The sequence below is a fragment of the Podarcis pityusensis genome, assembly GCF_964106645.2.
Source record: "Podarcis pityusensis genome assembly, chromosome: 8".
Taxonomy (NCBI): domain Eukaryota; kingdom Metazoa; phylum Chordata; class Lepidosauria; order Squamata; family Lacertidae; genus Podarcis; species Podarcis pityusensis.
The window spans coordinates 14,242,609-14,269,724 of record NC_138033.1 but is presented as its reverse complement, the minus strand read 5'-3'; the positions used below and the strand labels follow the sequence as shown (position 1 = coordinate 14,269,724).

At 47.7% G+C, this 27,116-nt stretch overlaps 1 protein-coding gene across 2 annotated transcripts; it reads left to right on the top strand.

The window, feature by feature from the left end:
* Positions 1–6,534: 6,534 nt before the first annotated feature.
* On the top strand, positions 6,535–26,553 carry LOC308484158 (heat shock cognate 71 kDa protein-like). 2 transcript variants are annotated; one of them, XM_081018830.1, is made up of 9 exons: positions 6,535–6,693; positions 11,604–11,813; positions 13,895–14,100; positions 16,092–16,244; positions 17,017–17,572; positions 20,985–21,187; positions 22,085–22,283; positions 23,594–23,826; positions 26,107–26,553. In XM_081018830.1, exons 2-9 carry the CDS (start codon positions 11,609–11,611, stop codon positions 26,296–26,298), a joined length of 1,947 nt encoding a protein of 648 aa, XP_080874956.1. In that variant the 5' UTR covers positions 6,535–6,693; positions 11,604–11,608; the 3' UTR covers positions 26,299–26,553. The 2 variants fall into 2 exon arrangements, with proteins under 2 accessions (XP_080874956.1, XP_080874955.1); XM_081018829.1 differs by lacking the exon at positions 6,535–6,693 and adding an exon at positions 6,719–6,824.
* Positions 26,554–27,116: the final 563 nt, after the last annotated feature.

Sequence of the window (27,116 nt, the reverse complement as noted above, 5' to 3'; positions counted from 1 at the left end):
TATATGTGTGTGTGTGGTTAATAGATTGTGTGTGCATGATTGTTTGGAGTTTCTTTCTATGCTTTTAACTGTTCTTATTTCATCCGCAAGCCCCCTTGAGAGCCTGCAAGGGGAAATAGCTGGGTGGGTGTTCTTTCATTTGGGAGGTGGGGTTGCTTTAAATTGGTTTTTAAATGATAGATGTTGATTTGGATTTTCGTATTTGCATTTGTTGCTCAGGGCTTTTGTTGAGTGCATTTTTTTTAGTTTGCATACATGAGCATTGTCATTTTAATGATTGTTATCATGTATGTTGCGTTTTTGCAATGTAACTTTGTGCTGAGACTTATGGGTATAGGGCAGTATACAAATTTAATAACAAAATAAGTATTATTATTATTTTATTTTATTAAGTTGGAAACCACAGGAGGGGAAAGGTGCTCCTGTGCTCAGATCCTGCTTGCACATTTCCCACAGGCGTCTGGTTCTCCCCTGTGAGAGCAGGGATCCGATTATGCTCCGACTTCTGTAAGGTAGGAAGGATTTTTGTGCAACACTATTTACGGAGCCAATAATAAAGCTCGCTCACTTCCGGGAATACCCCTCGTTGAGCTGCAGGGGGTCCTCCCCCCAAGTTAGATCCCCGCGTTGCTTTAGCGCAGCCCTCGCCACCCGCGAGAGAGGCCTATACTAGGCCCCAAAGCCCGTCTTTTCCCTAGTTCTGCCGTCTCCATGGTTACCGGGCCTCGCGGAGGGGAGGGGGGAGCAGCGGGTAAAGCAGAGCAGGAGAAGGAAAGGAGAAGCTACGTGACGAGCGTCTCATATCTCCCGCTGGGCGTGACCCAGGAAAAGTCTGGAACTTCGTTTCGATTGGAGGATAAGGTGCCGCCTCTTTGTTTCCCTATTGGTTGTTGCGCGCTGACGTGCAGCTCGAAGTTCAGCGAAGCTATTGGTAATTCAATGTTGGGCTTTGCATATCCGAAAGGCGCTGCAAATTTTGCGTTGAAGACTTTGGTCTTTCAACAAGTGTTTCTAAAGTGGAGGTTTTCATTCCAGCAGTCGGTATCCATTGGATTTGAAATTGATTTTATGTATTCCAGTCATTTTAATTTTTAAAAAAACAACAACCCCAGATACGCTTGTTTTCATTTTCTAAATATGTATGCAAGTGTTTTATATGTGTTTTTATTATCTTGTGAAATGCTTTGTAGGACACAGTTCAGAAATGAAATCATTCCTCCTCTTTGGATCTTCTTTTGGTGGATTTCTTGTAGGTAGTGTTCCACAATCTCAGGGCTCTAGCAGCAAAAAACAAAAGAAAAACCACACACACTCCAAAACCCATTATATAGCACTCAGAATTAATGGTTGCTTCTAGATCTCAGCGTGCGCAAAGGTGCATACTGGGAAAATATGCCCCCTTAAGGTTTCCCAAGCCCAGAATGTAAACAATTTTAGCCAAAGTACCTTGAACTTCTTCAGGAAACAAATCTGGAGCATTTATTATTTTTTTTACCCCACTCATCAACCAAAAAGGCTCCCAGAGTGACTTGCATACAATCAAGACAAGACAATCCCTCCCCTTAGGCTTACAATTAAAAAAACAAAAACACGACACACAAGGGAAGGGGCACAGGGAGGGAAGAGGAAAATCAAAACTCAGGCACAGTTGCTTTTATATTGACCAGCTGGCACAGTTCAGCAGGAGGAGTTGCTTGATGCAGTGGCTTCCCCCAGATGTCAGCTGTGGGCAACTCAGTGGTATAACCATGTACACGTGGCTTCTACTGCTGTGTGTATTGTAAACCTTGTGTATGTACAGATAGCACATTCCTTTATCCTCTCAAGTTGCACAGTTTGCAATTGCAGCGTAGAAAATCCGAGCGAGGCTCGTGAACCGAATATCAGTGGTTTCTAAAGGCAAAGGCATTAATCTGAGCAAATTGGATCCATGAATAATCTCAGGAGGTTTTAATGCATTTTTTTTATTGCATTTTAAACAGGGAGCTTACTTATTCTTCCTTTGTGTCTGCACTGCTAGCATTTTACTGTATTTCCAGTAGCCTGCAGGCTGCAAGTGATAGAAATTCATTGAAAAAGGAAAATTCCCCTAAACAGTTGACAACCTTTTATAATAATAATAATAATAATAATAATAATAATAATTTATTATTTATACCCCGCCCATCTGGCTGGGCCTCCCCAGCCACTCTGGGCGGCTTCCATAGAAACCAAATATACACTAAAATATCACACGTTAAAAACTTCCCTGAACAGGGCTGCCTTAAGATGTCTTCTGAATGTCAGGTAGTTGTTTATCGCTTTGACATCTGCTGGAAGGGCATTCCACAGGGCGGGCGCCACTACCGAGAAGGCCCTCTGCGTGGTTCCCTGTAGCTTTGCTTCTCTCAATGAGGGAACCGCCAGAAGGCCCTCGGAGCTGGACCTCAGCGCCCGGGCAGAACGATGGGGGTGGAGACGCTCCTTCAGGTATACTGGACCAAGGCTGTTTAGGGCTTTAAAGGTCAGCACCAACACTTTGAATTGTGCTGACCTTTTGTGCATACTGGGAGCCAATGTAGGTCTTTTAAACTGGCTCTTCTCCCCTGGCGCACACCAAAGAAATTGTGGAGTTTTTTCCTGACCTGCAGATGCAGCAATGAGAAAATTTTCACCAGTTTAATTTCTGTTTGCTGCATTGTTATTTTTATTTCTCTTCCTGCCCCCATGAATGCACTAATAACAGGTGTCTGGCTGCAACTCGACAAATGAACATACTTTTGTCTCTGCTGTTACAAGGCAAGAAACGGGATCCAGCATGTTCTCTGTAGTGTCACCCCTCTTGGCTGCTAGTTTCGTATACTGAGAGGGCAGCCCCCTTGGACTTCAGAAGGCAAATGGTGTTGGTTTACGCCAGCAGAGAAGGTCAGGGAGAGGTGAAACAAGGCCACTTGGCTTTACTGGGCATTTCCTGGTCCAGGCGTCATCATTCGGCCATTTAGGAAAGATTACCAGCCTGAGCTCCAACGTACGTGTGACATTATTCAAGCATGCTTCATCTGACATCTGCTGTTACTTTGGAAAAACAACAACACGCTTGCAAGGCCCTGCTCAAAAATGTGTGCTCCCAGTTCTGCTGCTTTATTTATTTATAATTACAGTTATGGGGTGCTAGAGGAGGGGGAGGGCTAGGGGGAGACGTCATGCTTCTTCTGGGGTAGTTTGGCCACTTTTGGTCTCTACCCAAAAGCCAGTATGGTGTAGTGGTTAAGAGCGGTAGTCTCGTAATCTGGTGAACCGGGTTCGCGTCTCCGCTCTTCCACGAGCAGCTGTTGGGTGACCTTGGGTGAAACTTCTCTGAAGTCTCTCAGCCCCACTCACCTCACAGAGTGTTTGTTGTGGGGGAGGAAGGGAAAGGAGAATGTTAGCCGCTTTGAGACTCCTTAGGGTAGTGATAAAGTGGGATATCAAATCCAAACTCTTCTACCCAGCACTCAGCTCTCAGCTGTAGCTCCTAGAAGCCATAAGCATTAGACTTCCCCTAGATGAGGCTCATCAACCTGGGAAGGGAGCCCATCTAGAAGAAGGAAAACTCTGCTCCTAAACCTCCACTGCTTTGTGGCATATAAAAAGCTAAGGAGTAAACCGTACACAAATCCAGTGTGGAGTCTCTAAGGCACTTGGGTGGCACCTTCTGCTCTTCTGGCAACTCCTGGAGCCAAGCCTGGTGCCACAACAACATTGCAAGGTTGGTTAGGTTGAGAGATTTCAACTTGCACTCAGTGGGCTTCATGGCTGAGTGGGAAATTTGAACCTTGGCCTTCCAGACCTTTAGTCTGACACCTGACACACTGGCTGCAACTGCTATTTGCTCACTCCTGGCTGCTTCCTGGTAGGCTGGTGAGGAATGGCAGCCAGGTAAGGGGGTACAGTGGTACCTCGGGTTAAGAACTTAATTTGTTCTGGAGGTCCGTTCTTAACCTGAAACTGTTCTTAACCTGAAGTACCACTTTAGCTAATGGGGCCTCCTGCTGCTGCTGCCGCTGCGCCACTGCTGCATTATTTCTGTTCTCATCCTGAAGCAAAGTTCTTAACCTGAGGTTTCAGGGTTAATGGAGTCTGTAACCTGAAGCATCTTTAACCCGAGGTACCACTGAATAGTGGTACCTCTAGTTACGAACTTAATTCATTCCAGAGGTCCGTTCTTAACCGGAAACTGTTCTTAATTAGAGGCGTGCTTTTGTTAATGGGGCCTCTAGCTGCTGCTGCGCTGCTGGAACATGATTTCCGTTCTCATCCTGGGGCAAAGTTCTCAACTCGAGGTAACTCTTCCAGGTTAGTGGAGTTTGTAACCTGAGGCATTTGTCACTTGAAGTACCACTGTAGTTTTCAGCAGATGACTAGTGCAGGCCCTCAGTCTGGATCAGGAGTGCATTCTCATAGTATCATAGTATCATTCATGTATCATAGTATTTTAATATTCTTTTGGAAGCCGCCCAGAGTGGCTGGGGAAACCCAGCCAGATGGGCGGGGTATAAATAATAAATTATTATTATTATTATATTATTATTATTCTGGATTGGGGCCCTGTGAATGGGTTTCTCCCACCCCTTCAAAATAAAAACAGGCAGGTTAAGCATGCTTGTTTATAAAGCCCATGAAAAAGGTTAGCTGTAGTTTTTCTCTTAAATATGATCAGCCTGGAAGCAAAATGTCAAAATTTACTGAGGGTCCTTTCTTTTAAGTGAAACACCCCTGAGATAAGAGGCAAAAATAAAAATGGTGCAGCCCTGGAATCTTAAGCAACTGCTTCTTAATACAACCGAGTCTAGGAAAAATAAAAAAAATCCTTCCAGTAGCACCTTTAAGACCAACTAAGTTGGTCTTAAAGGTGCTACTGGAAGGATTTTTTTAATTTTGACTATGGCAGACCAACACGGCTACCTATCTGTAACTCGAGTCTAGGAAAGATGTTGTTTTTAACCTAAGAGTGGGAAAGTACAGACTGAGATACACGATGGTAATCAAAGTTCAAATTATGGTCCCTGAGGGTGGCTGTGTTTTTCCGCTTGAGAGTCATGTACCTAGTCTTAATAGACACTGCAGTCTAAAGAAAAATGTTAGAGCTGAAGGAGCCTGTGATGTGCATTTAACAGGAAAACAGGCACAGAGGGCGTTAAATAGAAACACCATCCATCCCATTTTCCACCAAGTGTCTACCACTGCCACACAAAACCTGCACTTTCCTGAAAAACAATAAGAAGAAGGTGGAGTACAGCACATAGGGGATAAGACCAACAAAAGAGCCAGAAAAAACATTAGCTGTGATTCTGGCATTGTAGGGGGTTGGACTAGATGACCCTTGGGGTCCCTTCCAACTCTACAATTCTGTAATCCAGTCATTTAAAACATAAATACTGTTTGGTTATAAGAGGGAGAGCAGCAGAAATCATGTTGTAAAGGCCTGTCTCAACAACAAAAGTTTTCCAAAGGAAGGGAGGGATGTTTCCTGCTGAGTATCTACTGGCAGGGAGTTCCACAGGGCAGGGTCTGCCACTCTTAAACCTCTGTCCTGACTTGAAGGCCAGCCAAACCCCAGGGGCACGGAGAACTCAATAATGAAGTGACCGGATAATGTTCATCCATTACAATAGTCACATATCACTTGACTTGGCTGGCACACTGAGCAGGAGATTTCTGAGATTCCTGCATTGCAGGGGGTTGGACTAGATGACCCTCGTGGTCCTTTCCCACTCTGCAATTTTGGGTGGGTGGCTTTGAGTCAGTCACTGTCTCTTAGCTTAACCTATGTCACAGCATTGTTTGCGAGGATAAACCGTGGAGGTGAAAAATCCACGTACACCACCTTGAAGGAAAGGTGGATATAAATCAAATTAATAAATATTAGCAAAGGGGTGGAGCAGAGAGGAAGGAAGAGGCCATCTTCCCCTAATGCTTCATATGCTTAGGTATGCTATTTTGGACAAGCACTCTGCATATGCTCAGAGGTGCTTTTTCACACCTGTTCAAATTATGTCCTGGAGATGCAGATTCTTCCTTCTGCAACACCCTTCAGAGTTGAGAAGCAAACATTGCAGCCCCCTAACACACACAAAACCAACCCCAACTTTGGCCATAAACTCTCCAGGTGGTCTTCTATACAGATCCTCATTCTCTCTCTCCTGTCCCACACCTGCCCTTCTCCCTAAAAATAACCACGCACCCCAACTGCAAAATTAGAAACTAAACTCATAGCTCCAACGGGAAACTTTTTATTTATGGAGCGCCGGGTGTCACTCCGGGTTGCCGTGTAAACGGGGCGGGGGGCGCGCGAAACCGGATCCCCCCCTCCCTTGGCTTCTTGAAAGTTCCACTCCCGCGCCGAGACAGCTGGAGCCCGGCCCCGCCCCTTCCCTCTTTGACAGACAAGCCGAGCCGGACCCGGATTGGACGGATTCGAAGCCAAGTCGAGAAGCTTCTGCAAAGTGTCAGTGCCCTTAAACGGGGTGGGGAAGAGAAAAATGCACTAGCGCGCGCAATAAGAGGGGCGGGGAGGGCGGTTTGCATATAAAGCCTGGGAGTAGCAGGCGGGCGCGCGCGTGCCGACGCTCTCCAGTTGTTTGCAGCTGCGGCGCACTTTCAATATAGATAGCAATTTTTCCAATTGTTATTTCCAGTTGCTGTCAGAAGAAAAGGGGCTGCATCTTGCATAAGGTATATATGGCTGTATTGCAGCTTGTTTGTGTGCATGCATGGGTGGGAGCAGAAGTTTGGCGTCTCTCAACAACTGCGCACTTTTCCCGCGTTTGCAGCCAGGCGTCTGGGGCGGGCTCCCTCGGATTCCAGTAAGGATCGCGGCGGATCCTCGCAGGAGGGATCCCCAAGCGCGGGTCGTTCCTGTCGATTGCACCGCGCGAAAGCGAAGAGGCTGCGTGCATTCGGGCTGCTGCAGTTCCGTTGTGGAGCGGATGGGTTCATTTCCAGTGCAAGAGTGCCCCTGAGCATAGTGCAGAGTGGCTTTGCTGCACCGCGGCGTAAAACACGGGTTCGGTTCTAGGGCTTGACCTGAGCTTCGCCGTTGGTTGCGTTTGGAAACGAGTCGCTGGAATTTGGGGTCCAGCGAGCACCCCAAACTGGGGAGGGGCGACGAACGCATCTTTCGCCACTTTTTTGTGTGCGCTAATTTCGAATGGGCTGCGGAAGTTATGATCCTGTTTGCCTTTTTCTTACGGGCTTTGCAGACGCTTTATTTACAGGATCCTTATCGTGTTCCAACTCAGAACTTGCTCTCATTTGATCGTTCTGCAAAGCTTGCTCCCTTGCAAACGCAGCTCGGGTTTTATTTCTAGCTTGTTTCTAAACGCAATCCTATACCGTATATGCAGTTTTAATTTAGGAGTGGCCGCTGTTGAAGGCTCGCTTCAGATGCGTAGGACCGGCTTGTGCGACTGCAAATCTTCTTAGGATCGCGCAGTTACGTTTTCTGGGACTTAATGCAGGCAGGCGTGCCTGGAATTTAGGATTTATAGCTAATTCAGTGCAAAGTAGGGCTGAGCCCGGACGCCTGGGTTCTGCTTTCGTTGGCGAGTACCAGAACGCCATCGTTGGATGTTGAGGCATTCAGTTTGGAGCAACTTAAATAGGTGGATATTTGCCATCTCTAAATATAAGCGCCCACTATAGCTTTACCGTGGAAAATTACAGGCAGACAACACCCGTTACTTGCAGTTCTCTGGGCAGCTTCCATTGAACTGGCTGGTGACTATTTTGCAAGGTTTAACTCATTGCTCCTTCTGGTGGTATTGCTACTAATAACAATAACTAACAACCCACCATCTCAGAATCCATTAGGGTGGTTTGGAATCTTTAAAATAAATAAAGTATGGATTGATTCATATCTTTTTCTGTCTAATTGGTTCTGGCTGGTAGCAGTTCTTCAAAAGAGCACTGGACTGTTTTGTTTTTTCCCCAAAGAGTACTGTAATTAGGAGTTTAAAATAGGTGTGTACTTCTGAATCTCTAAACATCTGCCTGTAGACAGCTGTACATCTTAGATTCCTTAGTAGATCTGTACATCTTAGATTGCCCTGGGAGTATATTCTTACAATTCACGTTAGAACTGAAGCGGAATTTTTTTTAAAAAAAATAGCAGTTGCCAACTGATGGGGGCAGGGAGCTGTTGCTGTGCATTTAAAGGCAACAGGACTCAGGTGAAGTTTCCTGCAACAAGTGCAATCCGTATTTTGAATACTTGCATATGGCAGCTTCATTTGCAAAGGGCAATATCCAACTTACTGCGTAGTGCGAACCATTCCTACTCAGCAGTAAGTCCTATTGATTTCTATGGAGTTTACTCCCAGGTAAACAGGGTTTAAGGTTTGCTGCCAGGTTGCTTAAGCCCATTGATTTCAGTGTATGATTAAAGCTGGCTATTGCTTAGATGGTAGCTTAATTTGGATGAATTCAGAGTGCATGACAAGCGCACTTAAAACCTCTTGGAAGGGACTTGAAAGGGGCGGAGTGTTTGGTTTCCTCAGGTGCCTGTCTGACTTTGCCTTCTTTGGGGTTGCAGGGGTGGGTGGGGCATAGAGCCTGGTAGGATAGCTCCCCCCTCCCCACAAAAAATAATAATGGAGCCAATGGAAACTGGCTGCCCAGGAGGTGTGAACACGTGCCTTTTTTTCTGGAAGGGAGATGGGAGTCGGTGCTCCATCCCATCCTCCAATTAAATGTGGTTAGAGTAGTTTTTCCTCTACTCTTCTGGGGATATTCCTAGGCTTGGCTGGGTGCCCAGAAGACTGCATCTGCAAACATCGGCTGTTCATGTGTCCTAACTACTGCTCTGGAACGATTCGCGCTTGGAATAGAGCAAGGGAACACGTTTTTGTGCCTCGAGCATAAAAGCATAGGTTTCTGGTGTTCAAAAGAAGCGTCAAATGGTGGGACGTAGGTGTGTGCCTCCTTCGACCTGGCAGAAATATTTTATGTAAAATAACATAGGGCCTTGTTTCAGGAGCTTAGCATATACAGCAAGAGGTTGTTGTCCCGTGTGCATGGTTTCCCATTCAGTACTGATTTTTAAGAGCTGTGCAGAAGGCCCTGGGTTCAATCTCTAGCACCTCCAGGTAAGACTTGGAAGGACTCCCATTTTGAAACCCTGGAGAGCTGCTGCCAACCAGTGTAGACAGATTGGCACTCAATGGTCAGGAGAAAGGCAGCGTCTCGCATTCCACTGGAGAGTGATTTGGTTGAGATTACCGGGTCACCTTGTAGCTGGTTGGAGATTTGAACCTGGATTTCCTCAGGCCTAGCTCTATCACTCCAAACCAGGGGTTGGGGGCACCTGCGGCCCTCCGCAAGTATCATGGGACTACAACTCCCATCAGCTCCGAGGAAGATGGGAGTTGTAGTCCTGCTGCATCTGGGGGGCCACAGGTTCCCCATCCTTTCCCTAAACGCTGCCTGCCACCTGTGGTTCTGAGGCACAGATCTACTGACATAAAAGGACACACACACATACCCCTAAAAGAAAACCCAGATGTCTGGAGGCAGATGAGACTTAAATGAGGGGAACACACTCTTAACTATGCCCAGAGGCACTCCACGTTGTTCCCTAAGCTGGAAATTGCTCCAGAATAGATTGGAGGGCTCTGCTGAAGCCCTGACACTTTCCCTCTCTAGGTATTTAGGATCTTGAGTGAGGGGAGTAGAAAAGTTAGCCCTCCAGGGGTTGGTTTTGGTTTTTTTAAAAAAGCTCCAGGAAAGGAAGGGGAGTCTAGTGGGGGTGTTTTTTTCCCAGAGGGTGGTCCTGGAAGCAGAGGCTTTCTTGGGGAGCGAGAAGGAAGGAGGGTTTCTGAGCTCCTTCGCCTGTTGCGGTTTCTTGGCTTGGCTCACTGCAGCCGTCTTTCGCTCCTCCGCAGTCTCGGAGCCCTCCCTGTAGCAGAGTTCTCGAAAAATCTTTACAGGCCAAGGAGGGAGAGCGCGCAGCATGGCACGAGACTCTTGCAAAGTCCAGCCGCCCAGCCCCAAACGGCTGTCTCCACCCCCACCCCACCCCGCCTTAATGACCTGGGGCAGAGTTGGCCACTGGTGTGTGTAGTTTTTTATATATAATCTGATCTTGAGCAACAGCTGTGCCCTTCAGACTGCCAGCAACCCTGCCAAGCATGCCTTGAAGCCGAGAATAGAACCCAGTACTGTTTTGCTTAACTACTGCCCGTTCTTGGACCCCCACACCATGACTTCTGAACTGCAGGGCTTAATCTGAAAGCAGATCCTTCTTGGCTGCAGCCAAGTCCCAGTGTTTCTTACCTTGCCCTCCCGTAGGAGCTGCTAGGAGTGATGCTGGGGGGGGGGGGGAGCACCTCAGATCTCCTGCTATGTTTTTCATTTGCAGCTGAGATTGCTTCTCCCTACCGCCACGTGCCATCTTCGCTTTCTCTGTTTAGAAGCCAGCTTGTCTGGAAGTTGGTGCTCTTCCACCTCTGGGGCTGTGCTTGTGCATTGGCAAGCTGGCTACAGGGTGCCTCTGAGCATGTGCAGAGCACTCTGCAAGGTCTAGTCATCTGCATCTTGGAAGCACGCAAGCTTTTTTCCCTTTAGCCCCAAATAGCTCTATCAGGCACCTAGCTCAGTCGGTTGAGCATGAGACTCTTTATCTCAGGGTTGTGGGTTCGAGCCGCATGTTGGGCAAAAGGTTCCTGCATTGCAGGGGTTAGACTAGATGACCCCCGTGGTCCCTTCCAACTCTGATTCTTTGAAATAGATCTGCTGCCAGCTTTCTGATTTCCAGCTCACGTGGCTCTGGGGTTCTTCCCATACTGCTTCCAGCATGTGCTGTGCTAGGAGCGGTACAGGAAGAGCCAATGCTATAATGAACTGCAACCTCTGAGTTTTTGCTGTGGCGACTTCCCCTTAAGCTCTCATAAGACGCTCGCCACACAGTAAAGCAATTTCAGTTTCGTGAGCATGGCAGTACAAAAAGTAATGTTGGCGATGGTCACATTCTTTTGGGCATGGAAAGTTGCCCGTTACCTTGTTCTTTATCAATAGGGACACTTTTTGGTATCTTATCCTAAAGATCCACCAGGATACTCGGAGGTTCCTCAGTCTTCCAACCCGTAGCAATGGATCCAATGCAGTGTGATTTCTCAGGTCTGCATTCTGCATAAAGCGATCTCGCATCAGACTCTTGCTGGGATTGTAAGCCAGCCCATTAACGCCGATCTCCCTGCGTCATCCTGGTCTCCCTACTTGGGAGCTGAAGGATCCTAAGGCTTTTGGGGGGGCAGGGGGAGAGGAGGAAATTTTGGCATAATGACTCCTGCAAGCATGTCCAAGATTTTTGCACGTGAACAGCGGTAGCCGGTTTGCATTGTGGTCCCCTGGAAATATTTTGTTGGATTATGTCTGGGTTAAATTTTCCCCAGAGCCTTGTCTAGTGCGTTCCCCAAAGCTTCTAGCAGGGGCCCGCAGCCAATGCAGATGTTTTGCACACATGGCGGGATCCTTGCTAGAACAGATGCTGCTGAACTCCAATACACTTTTCTGTATGTTTAAGCAAATAATGGGCTGTTGTCACTTCTTGCATTGATGTCACCGGTGTGTCGCCTTCCCCCTTGCAGCCAAAATGTCCAAGGGTCCAGCTGTCGGCATTGATTTGGGGACCACCTACTCCTGTGTGGGCGTCTTCCAGCATGGCAAGGTGGAGATCATCGCCAACGACCAGGGCAACCGCACCACCCCCAGCTACGTGGCCTTCACGGACACAGAGCGCCTTATCGGCGATGCTGCCAAGAACCAAGTGGCCATGAATCCCACCAACACCGTCTTCGGTAAGAACTCGACGCCGGGCCTTGCCACGCCATCTGGAGGGGTGATAAGCTCCATCCGAGGGCTGAGGGACCCTTCTGCATCCTCCCAGAGAGGTCCTTTGGGAGGAAGAGGAGGAGGATAATAAATTTATTACTTATATCCCACCCATTTGGCCGGGCCTCCCCAGCCACTCTGGGCGGTTCCCAACAGAATATTAAAAACATTAAACGTTAAAAACTTCCCTTAACAGGGCTGCCTTCAGATGTCTTCTAAAAGTCAAATAGTTGTTTATTTCCTTGACATCTGACGGGAGGGCGTTCCACAGGGCGGGTGCCACTACCGAATAGGTCCTCTGCCTGGTTCCCTGTAACTTCACTTCTCGCAGGGAAGGAACTGCAGAAGGCCCTCAGACCTGGACCTCAGTTTCCGGGCTGGACAATGGGGGTGGAGATGCTCTTTCAGGTATACTAGGCCAAGGTCATTTAGGGCTTTAAAGGTCAGCACCAACACTTTGAATTGTGCTCGGAAATGTACTGGGAACCAGTGTACATTTCAGGACTAATGTTATATGATCTCAGCGGCCACTCCCAGTCACCAGTCTAGCTGCCGCATTGTGGATTAGTTGTAGTTTCCGGGTCACCTTCAAAGGTAGAGCGCATTGCATTAGTCCAAGTGGGAGATAACCAGAGCATGCACCACTCTGGCGAAACAGTCTGCGGGCAGGTAGGGTCTCAGCCTGTGTACCAGATGGAGCTGGTAGACATCTGCCCTGGACACAAATTTGACCTGTGCCTTCATGGACAGCTGTGAGTCCAAAATTACTCCCAGGCTGCGCATCTGGTCCTTCTGCGCATCAGTTACCCTATTCAGGACCAGGGAGTCCTCCACACCAGCTCACCCCCTATCCCCCAAAAACAGTACTACTTCTTGTCAGGATTCAACCTCAATCTCATGGATGGCTTTATTCTAGTGCTGGCTGATGTAGAGAACAGCTGATCAGGTGTGTGAGCTTGAAAGCACAAATTCCTTATGCAACCTCCCAGGGGCCGCTTTCCAGGGGTGGATGGGGCCAGAGGCAACAGAGATTGAAGCAGCTGATGGCACAGACTTCTTGGTTTGGGGTCCCCTTCCCTCAGGAGTCACAGGCTTTTCTGAAGCAGCCCCTTGAGGGAGGATAGAGAGGGGTGTGTAGAAATTAGCCTCGTTTGCCTAGGTAAAATTTACATTTCTTGCTTTTCCCACTTTTTTCCCTGCTGGCATGGAGCGCCTGGAAGGGGGACGTGGATTAAGTGCATGTGAATAATGGAGCTCTTGACTTACTCTTTTTTTTATATATAAAATATTTATTAAAGGTTTTAAACAGTATAACACCATTCACAAACACAACCCAAAAACAATAAAAAAGCACCATCCCCCCAATGAAAAAAGACATACAAAAAAAGAGACAACAGACAAAAAATCATACAAGAAGACATAAAAAATAATTCCATTTCATAAACCAATTTTCCATAACCCTCTTTTCTGACTCCCTCACATCTCCCTTTTCTGTGTTCCCATTTACAAAATCTTGTTCAGCAATACTTCACCTTCTCTCAAAACTTATTTTAAATTATACGTTTCAACTATTATGTCTCCAATTTTACCCTTTGTTATCCAATACTTAAATATTTAGGCTTGACATAATATTATTCAAATTTCACCTTTGTTCTTATAGTTCAGTTAGTTTCATACTTCTTTCAGCTAAGTCGCTAATGCCATATTATCTTTATATCCTGCATCATTCTAGCATTCATACAATTTACAATACTTTTGCAAATAGTCCTTAAATTTCTTCCAGTCCTCTTCCACTGTCTCTTCTCCCAGGTCTCGGATTCTGCCAGTCATTTCTGCCAGTTCCATGTAGTCTATCAGTTGCATCTGCCATTCTTCCAGGGTGGGCAAATTGTGTCTTCCAATATTTTGCGATGAGTATTCTTGCTGCTGTTGCTGCATACATAAAAAAAGTTCGGAGCTCTTGACTTACTCATCTCTTAGCTCCCTGAGGGAAGCTGCTATTCCTTGGAAGCTCTCATTACTGTTTCCCTGCTTCTCCTCTTCCCAGATGCCAAGCGCCTTATCGGCCGCCGTTTTGATGATCCCGTGGTCCATTCGGACATGAAACACTGGCCCTTCCAGGTCATCAATGATGGGGGCCGTCCCAAGGTGCAGGTGGAGTACAAAGGGGAGACAAAGTCCTTCTACGCCGAGGAGATCTCGTCGATGGTTCTCACCAAGATGAAGGAAATTGCAGAGGCCTACCTGGGCAAGGTGGGCAGCATGAGGGATGTTGGCGCCAGCTGCAGTGACGGATTATTGCTTATGCCAGTGGGCTGGTTGAACCTTTGGCTTGTGGGCAAATTTGGGCTTGCCAGGGGGTTCCAGTTCATAGAATCACAGAACTGTAGCTTTGGGAAAGGATAATGAGAGTCCTCTAGCCCCAACCCCCTGCAATGCAGAAATCCTGGCTAAAGCATCCATGACAGATGGCCACCCAACCTCTGCTTAAAAACCCCCAAGGAAGGAGAGTCCACCACTTCTCGTAGGAGTCTGTTCCCCTGTCAAACAGTTCTTACTGTCAGAAAGTTCTTTCTGACCTTTAGTCAGAATCTCCTTTTTTGTAACTTGAAGCCATTGGTTCCAGTCCTACCCTCCAGAGCTGGAGAAAAGAAGCTTACAGGTGTCAACAAGTTGACCCGGATGGGCAAGGAGTAGGGTTCAATCCTGCTGGGAATGTGGAGGAAACCCCTGCAGCCAGCAGGACTGAAAACTCCTCTCACCAGCTTGGTCAGTGGAGGGTTCAATCTTCTTAATGCCAGATTATTTTTATAAAGCTTTTTTTAAAAATAAAAATAAACTAAATAAAAAATAATGAAAAATTCAGAAAAGTAAACTCCATAATCAAAGTTACTAAACATCAGATCAGTACAGAGGCTATGTTTTCCAAATACAGTGGTGCCTCGCAAGACGAAATTAATTCGTTCCGCAAGTCTCTTCGTCTTGCGGGTTTTTCGTCTTGCGATGCACGGTTTCCCATAGGAATGCATTGAAAATCAATTAATGCGTTCCTAGGGAAACCGCCTTCAGACCAGGTCCGGGGACAGTCTGTCCCCGGACCTCTTCTGAAGGCTGGGGGGGGGGGATAAGGGCTTTTCTTCCCACCCCCAGCATTTTAAAAAACCCCGGGACAGCGGAGGACTTCTCCGCTGTCCGGGCAATCTTAAAATGCTGGCGGGCGGCATTTTAAAATCGCCCCGGGACAGCGGAGGACTTCTCCGCTATCCGGGGCGATTTAAAAGCCCCTGGGAAGGCAGGCAGGGGGGACAAAGACTTTTGCCCCCCGTCCGCCTTCAGAAGGTGTTCCCGCCCCCCCGCCCCGCTTCGGAGCACCGTACCGAAGCGGGGCGGTGGGGGAAGGTGTTCCCACCCCCCCGCCCCGCTTCGGAGCACCGTTCCGAAGCGGGGCGGTGGGGGAAGGTGTTCCCACCCCCCCGCCCCGCTTCGGAGCACCGTTCCGAAGCCGGGCGGTGGGGGAAGGTGTTCCCACCCCCCCGCCCCGCTTCGGAGCACCGTTCCGAAGCCGGGCGGTGGGGGAAGGTGTTCCCGCCCCCCCGCCCCACTTCGGAGCACCGGGAGAAGCGATCTCCCCGCAGCCCCTTGCTTCAAAAGAGGTCCGGGGGCAGCGCGAAGCTGTTCCGGAGGGTTGTTCAACTTCCAAAATGTTCGGAAACCAAAGCACGCAATATGTTCCGGAGGGTTGTTCAACCTCCAAAATGTTCGGAAACCAAAGCGCGGCTTCTGATTGGCTGCAGGAAGCTCCTGCAGCCAGTCGCAAGCCCCGTCGGATGTTTGGCTTCCAAAAATAGTTCGCAAACTGGAACAGTCGCTTCCGGGTTTGTGGCATTCAGAAGCCAAAACGTTCAAGAACTAAGCTGTTCGAAAACCGAGGTACGACTGTACTTTGGTTTAGTTATGACTGGGGAGCAATGGTGACAGGAATCTCTGGTCTATATATTAGACCAGCAGCTGCTGTCCAGAATTCCAGTACACTGGTTCTGGGTCTTTCTGTCAGTGCTCCGTATTGATTCTGGGCCTTTTACATAGAAAAAGCTTGGAATGTGGAGTGGGAGAGGCAAAAGACTATGAGGCAAATTTGAATTCCCCCTTTATTTTCTCTACCTTCCACAAAATACCCACCAACAACACAATGGGGGCAAGATCAGTCCTATAATTCCCGTTCTTTCTCCCTCTTTCTGCCACAGACTATTGCCAATGCCGTCATTACAGTCCCGGCCTACTTCAACGACTCCCAGCGACAAGCCACAAAGGACGCCGGCACCATCTCGGGCCTCAACGTCCTCCGCATCATCAACGAGCCCACAGCAGCCGCCATAGCGTATGGCCTGGACAAAAAGGTCAGGAGAGGTTTCATTGCTCCCCCCCCCCCCACATGTTGCTAGGTTTGGATTAAGCCCAGGACAGTGAATTGCAGGGAAGAGGACACAACACTTAGGTTTCGTGAGCAGGGTTGGGAAGCCTGTGACCCCTTGGTGTTGCTGGACTACAGCTCCCACCGTTCTTGGCCCTTGGCCATGCTGGCCAGGGCTGATGGGAGTGGGAGTCCCAACAACAGCTTGGAGGACCGCAGGTTTCCCTCGCTTCTAGGCAATAAGATCCCAGAAAGTTATTGGGTCGAATTCATACCTTTAAAGCACTTTCAATTCCCAAAGAATTCTGGGAATTGTAGTTTAAGGGTGCTGACAGGAGACCAACCTATACCCCTCCCAGAACTACAATTCCCGGTGCACTTTTAATCCCTTTTCCCAAGGAACTCTGGGGGCTCTAACTCTGAGAGAGTGTGGGGTCTCTGAAAAACTCTCAGCACCCTTGGCAAACTACAGGTGCCATAATTATTTGGGGCGACCGTTTAACGTGGTATCGGAGTGCTTTACATGTTTGATATGAACGTGGTCCTAAGGGCTATCACGAAACTACATTTCCCAGCAATCTTCTGAGAGAATCCTGACAATAATCCAAGCTTAGGTCTGCAATTGAGTCCTGTTCTTTGGTTCATGGTTAAGTGGTGGAATTTGTGTTTGTGTGTTTAGTTTTGGTTGAAGGTACTGGGATTCCACCCAAAACAGGCCACGGTTCTCCTTACATGTTGCTGGTCCATCCTTCCTGTAGGTTGGCGGCGAGCGCAACGTCCTCATCTTTGACCTGGGCGGCGGCACTTTCGACGTCTCCATCCTGACCATCGAGGACGGCATCTTTGAGGTGAAATCAACGGCCGGCGACACCCACCTGGGCGGCGAGGACTTCGACAACCGCATGGTGAACCACTTTGTGTCGGAGTTCAAGCGCAAGCACAAGAAGGACATCACGGACAACAAGCGGGCGGTCCGGAGGTTGCGCACCGCCTGCGAGCGGGCCAAGCGCACCCTCAGCTCCTCCACCCAGGCCTCCATCGAGATCGACTCCCTCTACGAGGGCATAGACTTCTACACCTCCATCACCCGGGCCCGCTTCGAGGAGCTGAACGCCGACCTCTTCCGGGGCACCCTGGAGCCCGTGGAGAAGGCCCTGCGGGACGCCAAGCTAGATAAGTCTCAGGTGCACGACATTGTGCTGGTTGGTGGCTCCACCCGCATCCCCAAGATCCAGAAGCTCCTGCAGGACTTCTTCAACGGCAGGGAGCTCAATAAGAGCATCAACCCTGATGAAGCAGTGGCCTATGGCGCAGGTAAGAGAGCCTTGCCAGAGGTGGTAGGCCTCAGAATGCTGGTTGCTAGGAAACGAGGGTTGCCACCTGTCCTGTATATAATGCAAGATTTCCCCATACTTGGATGTAAAATGCTACGTCCTGTATTGATACGGTTCTGTCCCGTATTTCAGGTCCTTCTCTCTCGGTGCCAAGTTAGGGATCCTTTCCAAATGCACGCGTTGAAAGGGTATGTGAAAGGTTCATGTAGCCCAGAAAGATGGACAGATTTGTGTGTGTGTGACAAATTCCAGACAGGGCCACCCGGTTAGGCTGCAGTAGATTTTAGTGGATTGCTTTGAAGCCACTGCAGCACCATGGGGGTGGGGAATCGCCCCCAGCTGCCCTGTCCTGTATTTTGCTGGAACAGAAGTGGCAGCCTTCTAGGAAACGCAAGTGGGGGGAAGCCCGATGGCTAAGTTTTTTCTTCCTCTGTCGGAGACAGAATAATAATTGCTGAAAACGGCAGGAGAGAGAGTGGGTGCTGCTTTGGGGCTTCCCATCTAGCTGGCCCCCCTGAGAACATGATGCTGGACTAGTAGATAAAACTTTTGCCTAGTCCTGCAGGCAGCGCTGCTGCTATCAGGGGTTGGTATTTTTAGGTACGTTCCAAGAACCCAGGTCCCTGCAGGGGACCCAGAGGCTCTCCTCTTCCGTAACTGCTGCAGCTTTTCTGAGGCAGCTGGTTTCCATCATCTAACCATCTTAAGTTGCCTCCTGAAAAATGAGAAGAGGGCCCTCTGCCAGTTATTGGGGCCTGAGCCAGATGCCTGGCTTTACCCGCTAACCCTGATGGATGTATTCTGCCTCAGTTGTTGGTATTCAGTAGCATGCTTGCCTCTCCCAGCTGCTGGGAACCTCAGATGGGGAGAGGTCTGGTGTCCTCAGCTTCCTGCTTGGGGTTTTCCCACAGGGCTTTTTTCAGCTGGAACTCACAGGAACTCAGTTCCTGCACCTCTCAGGTGAGCACCACTGTCATTCTAAGACAATGAGGGAGGGGTGCAGGGTGAGTTCTGGCACCACTTTTTCTAGAAAAACAAACAGCACTGGGTTTCCCATAAGCCTCTGGTTAGACACTATGAGAACAAGATTCTAGACTAGATGGGCCACTGGGCTGATGCAGCAGCCAAGCTCTTCTTAATGTTCACGCTGGAGTTGGAACCGTCGTAAGGGTGAAGCTGTCGATCGGGATTTGTTACTCAACCGCGCTGCATACCAAAGAAAGGGCAGTGAAGTATTGAGCAAAGGGTGGGGAACCTTTTTCAATCGAAGAGCTGCATGCCAGTCAAGGGTGAGGCCAGAGGCTTGAGTGGGTGGAGCAACACGTTTAACTCCTTTATTGTTTACAGTCATACCTCATGTTGCGTCTGCTTCATGCTGTGTCTTTTTGCATTATGTCCCATGGCAACCCGGAAATACTGGAATGGGTTACTTCCTGGTTCCGCCGCTCGTGCATGTGCAGAATCGCGCTATGTGCAGAAGCGCCAAAACGCACCTGCGCAGACGCAGCGCTTTGAGTTGTGGGCATTTCATATTACAGACGGGCCTCCGGAATGGATCCCGTCCGTAACATGAGGTACCACTCTATTAAATCTGTATACCTCCCCTCATCCAAAGATCCTGAGGTGATTCACAAAATAAAATTGCAAAATACATAACAAAAACAAGACGGATAACCCTCTTTCCACAAACACGTTTAAAAGGATATATAATGTTAACCAGTTCAAGGCCTGGCTGAAGAGAAACGTTTTCACTCGTCACCTAAATATATGTAGTGAAGGTGCCTGGCAGGCCTCCCTGGGGAGAGCATTCCATAAATGGGGAGCTACCACAGAAAAGGCCCTTGTGTTGCTGTCCTCCAGACCTCTCACAGGGTCTGGGTTGGTTCATATGGTCCTGAGCCATGACTCTACCTGTGATCAGTGGGTGATACTCCAGCCAAGTGGAAGCCAGAGGTTTCCTCGCACTCCCGCCAGGAAAGCAAGAAGCGTCAGCAGGGTCCAAGGATACATTTCTAGCCAGGCAGAAATGGGGCCAGCAAAGGCTGTGGCCTGGGCACTGTCCCAAGGACCAGATAGAGATTCCTGGAGGGCCACGTTTCACGCCTGGCTTCTAGGGACGCAGTATTCAACGTAATTCTACAAAGCATTAAAAGTCTAGTGTTGATAGTACCGTTTGGGAATGCTGATAGAATCGCGTTGGCTTCCACCTGCCCCATCAGGACAGAAGCAGGTTGTAATTCTTCTGATCTTCCAGGAGGTGTCCTCATATCTTTTTACCACACCCAGCACTACAATGCCCCTTTAAGCAGCTATGGCCTCCCCCAAAGCACCCTGGGGGTTCTAGTTGGTTAAGGGTGTCGTGGAATTCTACTCAGTATTGATCCAGAGTAGAATCCCAAATTACAGTTAGCAGAGTAAAAACTTAAACGTTGCAGGATTCCCAAAAAATAGACGAGAGGCAATTAATATTTCATCCAGCAGAGCTTTACTGCTACTGAGGGCAAATGAGCATAATGGTCACAAATCCAATACAGTGGTACCTCGGGTTAAGTACTTAATTCGTTCCGGAGGTCTGTACTTGACCTGAAACTGTTCTGAACCTGAAGCAACCACTTTAGCTAATGGGGCCTCCTGCTGCCGCTGCGCCGCCAGAGCACGATTTTCATCCTGAAGCAAAGTTCTTAACCTGAAGCATTATTTCTGAGTTAGCGGAGTCTGTAACCTGAAGCGTGTGTAACCTGAAGCGTATGTAACCCGAGGTACCACTGTACATTCAGTCCATAAGAAATCCAGTTGCCGCAGACTTAACTTTAACTTACAATAACTTATAATAAGACTAAAACCTTAACACTAAGCATACTGTGTGCAGAACACCACGCCAGAAGGAATGAAAGACAGAAGGTGAAACCTAGGCTCCTCCTGGCCTATTTTTATAGTCCGCATCACCTTGACAGAAGAGATAAGAGAACCAATCTTAAGCCAGTTGTACTCAGCATCTTTGAAGGAACAACCCAAACATCACGAACCTTTTGCTTGTTTCTTTCACACAGAGAAAGCTTCCAGAACGCTCTTGAATTAATTAGAATAGGAAGGATCTCTACACATCAGATTGATACTTTTTGCACTAAGAAATGCCAACTGACAAAGGGTGCTAGGAGTTTTTGGGAGATTGCTGCTTCCCTCACAGAGCTGCAGTTCTCCAGAGTGGTTTTACAAAATTTCTCTAAGGTTGGAGGAAACTCCAGAGGGCTTTGGAACAGCCAGTGGTCACAACTGGAGAGAAACTAGTTGTCTTCTTAAGAGCATAAGACGAGCCTGCTAAACCAGGCCTAAATTCCTGTCTGTTGGCTTGACTGCTCCATCACCACCTGCGTTGCTCTTCTCCCCCACAGCTGTCCAGGCTGCCATCCTCTGCGGGGACAAGTCCGAAAACGTGCAGGACCTGCTGCTGCTGGACGTCACGCCTCTGTCCCTGGGAATCGAGACGGCCGGCGGGGTGATGACCGCCCTCATCAAGCGCAACACAACCATCCCCACCAAGCAGACCCAGACTTTCACCACATACTCGGACAACCAGCCTGGGGTGCTCATTCAGGTAAGGGGAAGTGACTGTGATCATGGCAAGGGAGCATTATGGGATGCTGGCTGAGCGCTGCATTTAGCAGGCCGAGCATTGCCAGAACAATGGCGCAGACTCAGTTGACCGAAGCTAAGGGTGGTTTTGTGTAGTTGCCGGAAGGATGCACACCCCGAGTTTCTTGCATGGTGTGGTTGCGTTGGGAGAACCAAGCTTTGCTTTCTTTCTTTCTTTTTTTTAAAATAATATTTATTCCAAGTTTAAAGTTGCAAAAAAGAAAAAAGAACAATACAAAATACAAAGAGAAATTTAACCATAACAAAGCGAAAAATAACAAGAAAAAAAATGAACAATAAAATAGAGTAAAAAAGAAGACGAAACAAAAAATATAAAAATGCATTGAGTTAAAATAGAACAAAAACAGATTAAACCTTTACATAACCTTTTCCCTTTACTTATTTCCATGACCTCCTCTCACCTCCCAATTTTGTATTCTAGTTCAGATCATATTTCCAGCAAATCCTTCTAACCTTTTTTAATTGGCGTATTTTAATTTAAAATAATGTAGTTGAACATCCTCTGTTTCATCAATTTCATCAACTCATTTTTGCTTAACCCTTTATATCATATCTACCAAAACGACCTAATTTTCTTTTTCCCACATCTTCCTAACAGTCTTTTATATTACAATATTTTTGAAGATATATGTTGAATTTTTTCCAATTTTCTTCCATCGACCCTTCTCCCTGGTCTTGAATTCTGCCAGTCATCTCAGCCAGTTCCATGTAGTCCATCACTTTCATCTGCCATTCTTCTCGGGTGGGTAATTCTTGTGTCTTCCAGAACCAAGCTTTGCTTTCTAACCTCCTGGTGTTCTCCTTCCTTCCTTCTCACCCACCCCCCCTTCGCAAATAGGTATATGAGGGAGAGCGTGCTATGACCAAAGACAATAATTTGCTGGGCAAGTTTGAGCTGACGGGCATCCCCCCTGCTCCACGCGGCGTCCCCCAGATCGAAGTGACCTTTGACATTGATGCCAATGGCATACTCAACGTCTCTGCTGTGGACAAGAGCACCGGCAAGGAGAATAAGATCACCATCACCAACGATAAGGGTGAGTACGCTGGCTGAAGGGGGGCGGGCACAGCAGCTATAGGCTCTTGCCTGTCACAACACATCCTTGTGGTTGCTAACCTGGGCACCCAGTCAACACCAGCACATATGCCCCAAACAGGCCAATGTGCCAACTCTGCTTGGATTCCATTGAAGGTTTGAATTTTTTTGTTCAGTAGTAGCCCAGTGGAATAGGGAGTGAAGCTCTGCAAATGAATAAACAAAGCGATATTATTATTATTAATTAAATTTCTTTGTCCGAGGGTCACAGCATGGCTTACCATATCAAAGCACAAAAATGCGTAGCGTAGTAACACACACACACACACAAAATTTAGAAGGCCATAGAGGGTTTCATTAGCCAAAGGGCTGGGAGAAGAGGGAATGTTTTTGCCTGGCGCCTAAATACATGTGGGAATTAGGAAGCATGGGGGAAGACAGAATGAAGTGCTGCCTGAATGCAGCCAGATTTGTTTCAGTTCTAGTCTGGAGGGTTAAATGTGCTCATCCGCACGTCTCTTTCCCACAAGATTTCTAGTCACGGGTCTGAGAGGTTCTTTTTCTGTCTTTCTTTTTTTTGTCCTGCCACTTTCCCTGGAAACCCCCCTGTTTACTGCTGATTTGGAACAAATGTCCACCGGGTTTTCTGCAGATTAAAGGAAAAAGAACCAACTCAGACTCAGGACTAGAAATCAAGGGGGAATTTATAAAAGAATGGAAATGGTTTATTGAGTATTTACAGATAAATTGCAAACAGGTAGAAACATTGACAGGATTATTGTAACAACCTGCAGTTTCATAAGAGTATATATTTAAAGGTGATAATTAAAGGAGCAAATTAAATGAGTTTGGATATGCAGATGTTAAAAAATAAATTTAAGGAACTGCAGAAAGAGGGGGAAGAAAGTCAAACATTGAAATGTTAAATTAATTGTAAAACTAATGAAATGTATAAACTTGAAAAGTATAAATAAAAACTTTTAAAAAAGAAATCATGGGAGAAACAGAGGTGTGGATGACCCCTAAGTTTTATTCCGTCTTCCACTGGGGGAAATCAATCCTTGATTGGGATCCAGTGAATGTTAGTGTACTGGCTGGATTTTGGCCTGCAGTATACTGATGTGTCTCTTGTCATCCCGTCAGCCTCAGTATATTTGGAGCAGGCATGGAGACACCTGTGGCCAGATTGCTCTGTCCCAGCTCCTACCATCCTTGAGCATTGGCCATCCAGATAACCTGCAGACAGCCCCCACCCCCCACCCCGGCTTAGCAGTTTGCCCTGACCTGTGTGGCTTCTCTCTCGTGCCGCAGGCCGCCTGAGCAAGGAGGAGATTGAGCGCATGGTCCAAGAGGCAGAACAGTACAAGGCTGAGGACGAGATCCAGAGGGAGAAGATCACGGCCAAGAACTCCCTGGAGTCCCTGGCCTTCAACATGAAGAGCACGGCGGAAGACGAGAAGCTCAAGGACAAGCTGTCCCCGGAGGACAAGCAGAAGATCCTGGACAAATGCAACGAGGTCATTTCCTGGCTGGACAGGAACCAGGTGAGCTTACAAAGGGAAGCAGGTGTGAGCAGCGGCGGTCCTTGTCTCGAAATTTACTTCCTGTTTGGAAAAGAAGCCACAGTGAGGCAGGAGGGGGAAATTAAGATAAATAGGACTGCATGAGGCACATACGGCAAGCAATCGAGGAGGTTCGGATCTTATTTCTACTACGTATTTTGCGGTTTTTATATCGCAGTTTTACACTGAACCGCACTGAGATCTGTGGGTGAAGGGCAGTATACAGATTTAATAAATAATAATCAAAATGAAGGGACGCGGGTGGCACTGTGGGTTAAACCACAGAGCCTAGGGCTTGCCGATCATAAGGTCAGCGGGGTGAGCTCCCGTTGCTTGGTCCCTGCTCCTGCCAACCTAGCAGTTCCAAAGCACATCAAAGTGCAAGTAGATAAATAGGTACCGCTCCGGCGGGAATGTAAACATCATTTCCGTGCGCTGCTCTGGTTCTCCAGAAGCGGCTTAGTCATGCTGGCCACATGACCCGGAAGCTGTATGCCGGCTTCCTCGGCCAATAAAGCGAGATGAGCGCCGCAACCCCAGAGTTGTCCACGACTGGACCTAATGGTCAGGGGTCCCTTTACCTTTAATCAAAATGATAATGTGAGGTTCAGGAACCTGCAGCACTTTGTATGTTGTGGGCTCTTCTCCCTTGGAGGTTTTTTTTTAGCAGAGGTTGGATGTTTATCTGTCGTGAATGCTGTAGTTGAGAGATTCCTGCATTGCAGGGAGTTGGGCTAAATGAACTTTGGGGTCCCTTCTAACTCTGTGACACTCTGCTTCTATGACTCCAGCTCCCTTGCCAGATGGGTAACAGTAAGAGGTAATGGGAGCAACTTCTGCAGGGCCACAGTGCTCCCCCATGCCTGCAATAAAGCAATGTGTGATGGCAGAGAAGGAGGTTTTTTTTACTGGATTTCAGATCTCCAGTGATAAACAACCTTAGTTGCCTTGGTATAGCACAGTAAACTACAGGCGAGCGAGGCTTTGTTTACTGCTGTAGATGCAAGATGGCTTCTCTGCAGGTTTTCCTGGGAATTGTAACTTAGGGCTTATGTTTTCTCTTGTTCCACGGCTCCCCCACAGGGGAAAAGCGCTGCTGAGTGCTCAATCAGAGCAAATGCAATTCGGGTTTCCCCCGGATTCCTGTTGGTTCTGATCTGTCACTGATCTTTCCTTAGAACAGGAGCAGAGCCAGTGGAAGAATTGCTCAGACCCATTCTTTCTAGGCACAGCACAAGTGGAAGTGTGACTGACATGTCGGTTTCACTTCTGTTGGAACCTTATTGCGGCATTTTGAGTTCGCCTTTGAATCGCGGGTTGTTGTTGTTCAGCTGTGTTCCACTAGAGGGCAGCCAAAGCATCCGAGTGATGGAGCATGAGTTTGGCGTAATATAGATCTTCCCCTTTGCAGATTGGTTGAAAAGCCAAATCTAACTTTCCTGAAACATGGTTTCCTGGGGAGAGTGCTAGCTGCTAAGGAAGGGCAGAGAAATCAGTGTCTCTTCCTGCAGGAGCAAAACGCCGAAGCATACACCCTTTTGATCTTTCATAGAGGTGGGAACTGGCTGAGGATTTTGTGTGTGTGTGTGTGTGTGTGTATACACACAATTTTTGTTAAATTTTCTAAATTACATTTCAAAATATTCATTTAAACAACCTTAAATCAATGACTTCCCTTCTTCTCTTTCGGTGGTTCATTTTGCATGCCATACATCCCTGCATATTTTACATGAACTAAACCATTCAATAATCCATTGAATAATAAGGTTGGCATGCATGCCTTTGGGTATGGGAAGGCAAAAATCCATAAAGGCTTTATGAACCATATTCTAAGGAAGCATTTGCATAGTGTTTGGGAGAAATATAAAAATTTGCTGGAAAGGAAAACACCTCTGTGGCTCTCTCCCATTGAGGCTATTGCAATAAAGAGTTAATACGGATAGACAATGGGCAACTTAGAGGGAATTGCTACACTTTACAGAAGGGGGGTGGGTGCTTAATTGAAATCAGAAGAAAACGTAAGGAGCCATGTTACAGACTGGTTACAATATCATCAATTATATGAAACGTTTAAAACAGACAGGAAAAATGCTTTCCCCCGGACCAAAGCTCACGATTTGAAAAAGGACTTTTACAAAAGAAAGAAAAACTTACTATCTAAAATGTACAATCTGTTGTTAGAATGGGAAACGAAAGACGAGCTTGTTAAAGTTCAGAATATCCTTAACGGTATCGCACCTCTTCTTTCCTTGTCTCACTCAGATGGCGGAAAAGGATGAATATGAGCACCAGCAGAAGGAGCTGCAGAACGTCTGCAACCCCATCATTACCAAGCTGTACCAAGGGGCAGGGGGCATGCCCGGGGGGATGCCGGGTGGGATGCCCGGGGGCTTCCCAGGAGCCGGAGGAGCTGGCGGTGGCTCTTCAGGCCCCACCATCGAAGAGGTGGATTAAGAGCCTTCCTCCTCTTCCTCTGCCCTGCATGGTAATAGGGAGAAATGCAAGCTGGCCTGGATTCTGCTTCACTTTGCCAACTTCTGCCCATGAGCCTCTGCACTTAAATGGAGTTTGCTTGCTCTGTTCTCTCCCCACCACTCCTCCCCATCTGTTTTCTGTAATGGAGTGGGGCATGTCTCCTTACTTACCACCAAATCCGAGACTTCAGAGATGGTGTTCACATGAATAAATTATTGCACTTTCATCACCCTGCCGCTTTGGTGCCCGTGCGTTTTGTGTATTTGTGTTTCGTTGTGTACAAATTCACAAGGTTCAAGTCTACAATATGTTGCCTGTTAGATCGCTGACGTGCCGGTGTTGTTGGGTGACCTGTTTTTTTTTTTTGCCCAAGAACTACAAGTGCAAAACCACAGGGCTTTGTTGGGAGCCAACAATCTGCTGATCGATGCTTGCAAATTCCGTATGGGCCAAGCCAGACTTAACTGGCATCGGGTGTATGGCACAGGGGCATGGCTTGGGGGCAAAGCAGCCTTGCAGGCCCAACAGATGGTTCTGGGGCCCCATGTAGTTAATAGTTGCAGCCCCTGTGGTCAGAGACCATATAACCCATGATGCAGCGCGCACAGGTGTGCATGCCTGGCAGCAGCGGCATGCATTCATACTGCTTTTGTTCCTGTCTTTTAATAAGAAAAGCTGGCGTTGGAAGGCACTGGGCTGATGGCCCAGCTAGTAACCATTGATTGCTTTCTCCTTAAATTTCTCATGCCCTCTTTTAAAGCCATTCGAATTTGTGGCCACCATTGCCTCCTTTGGGA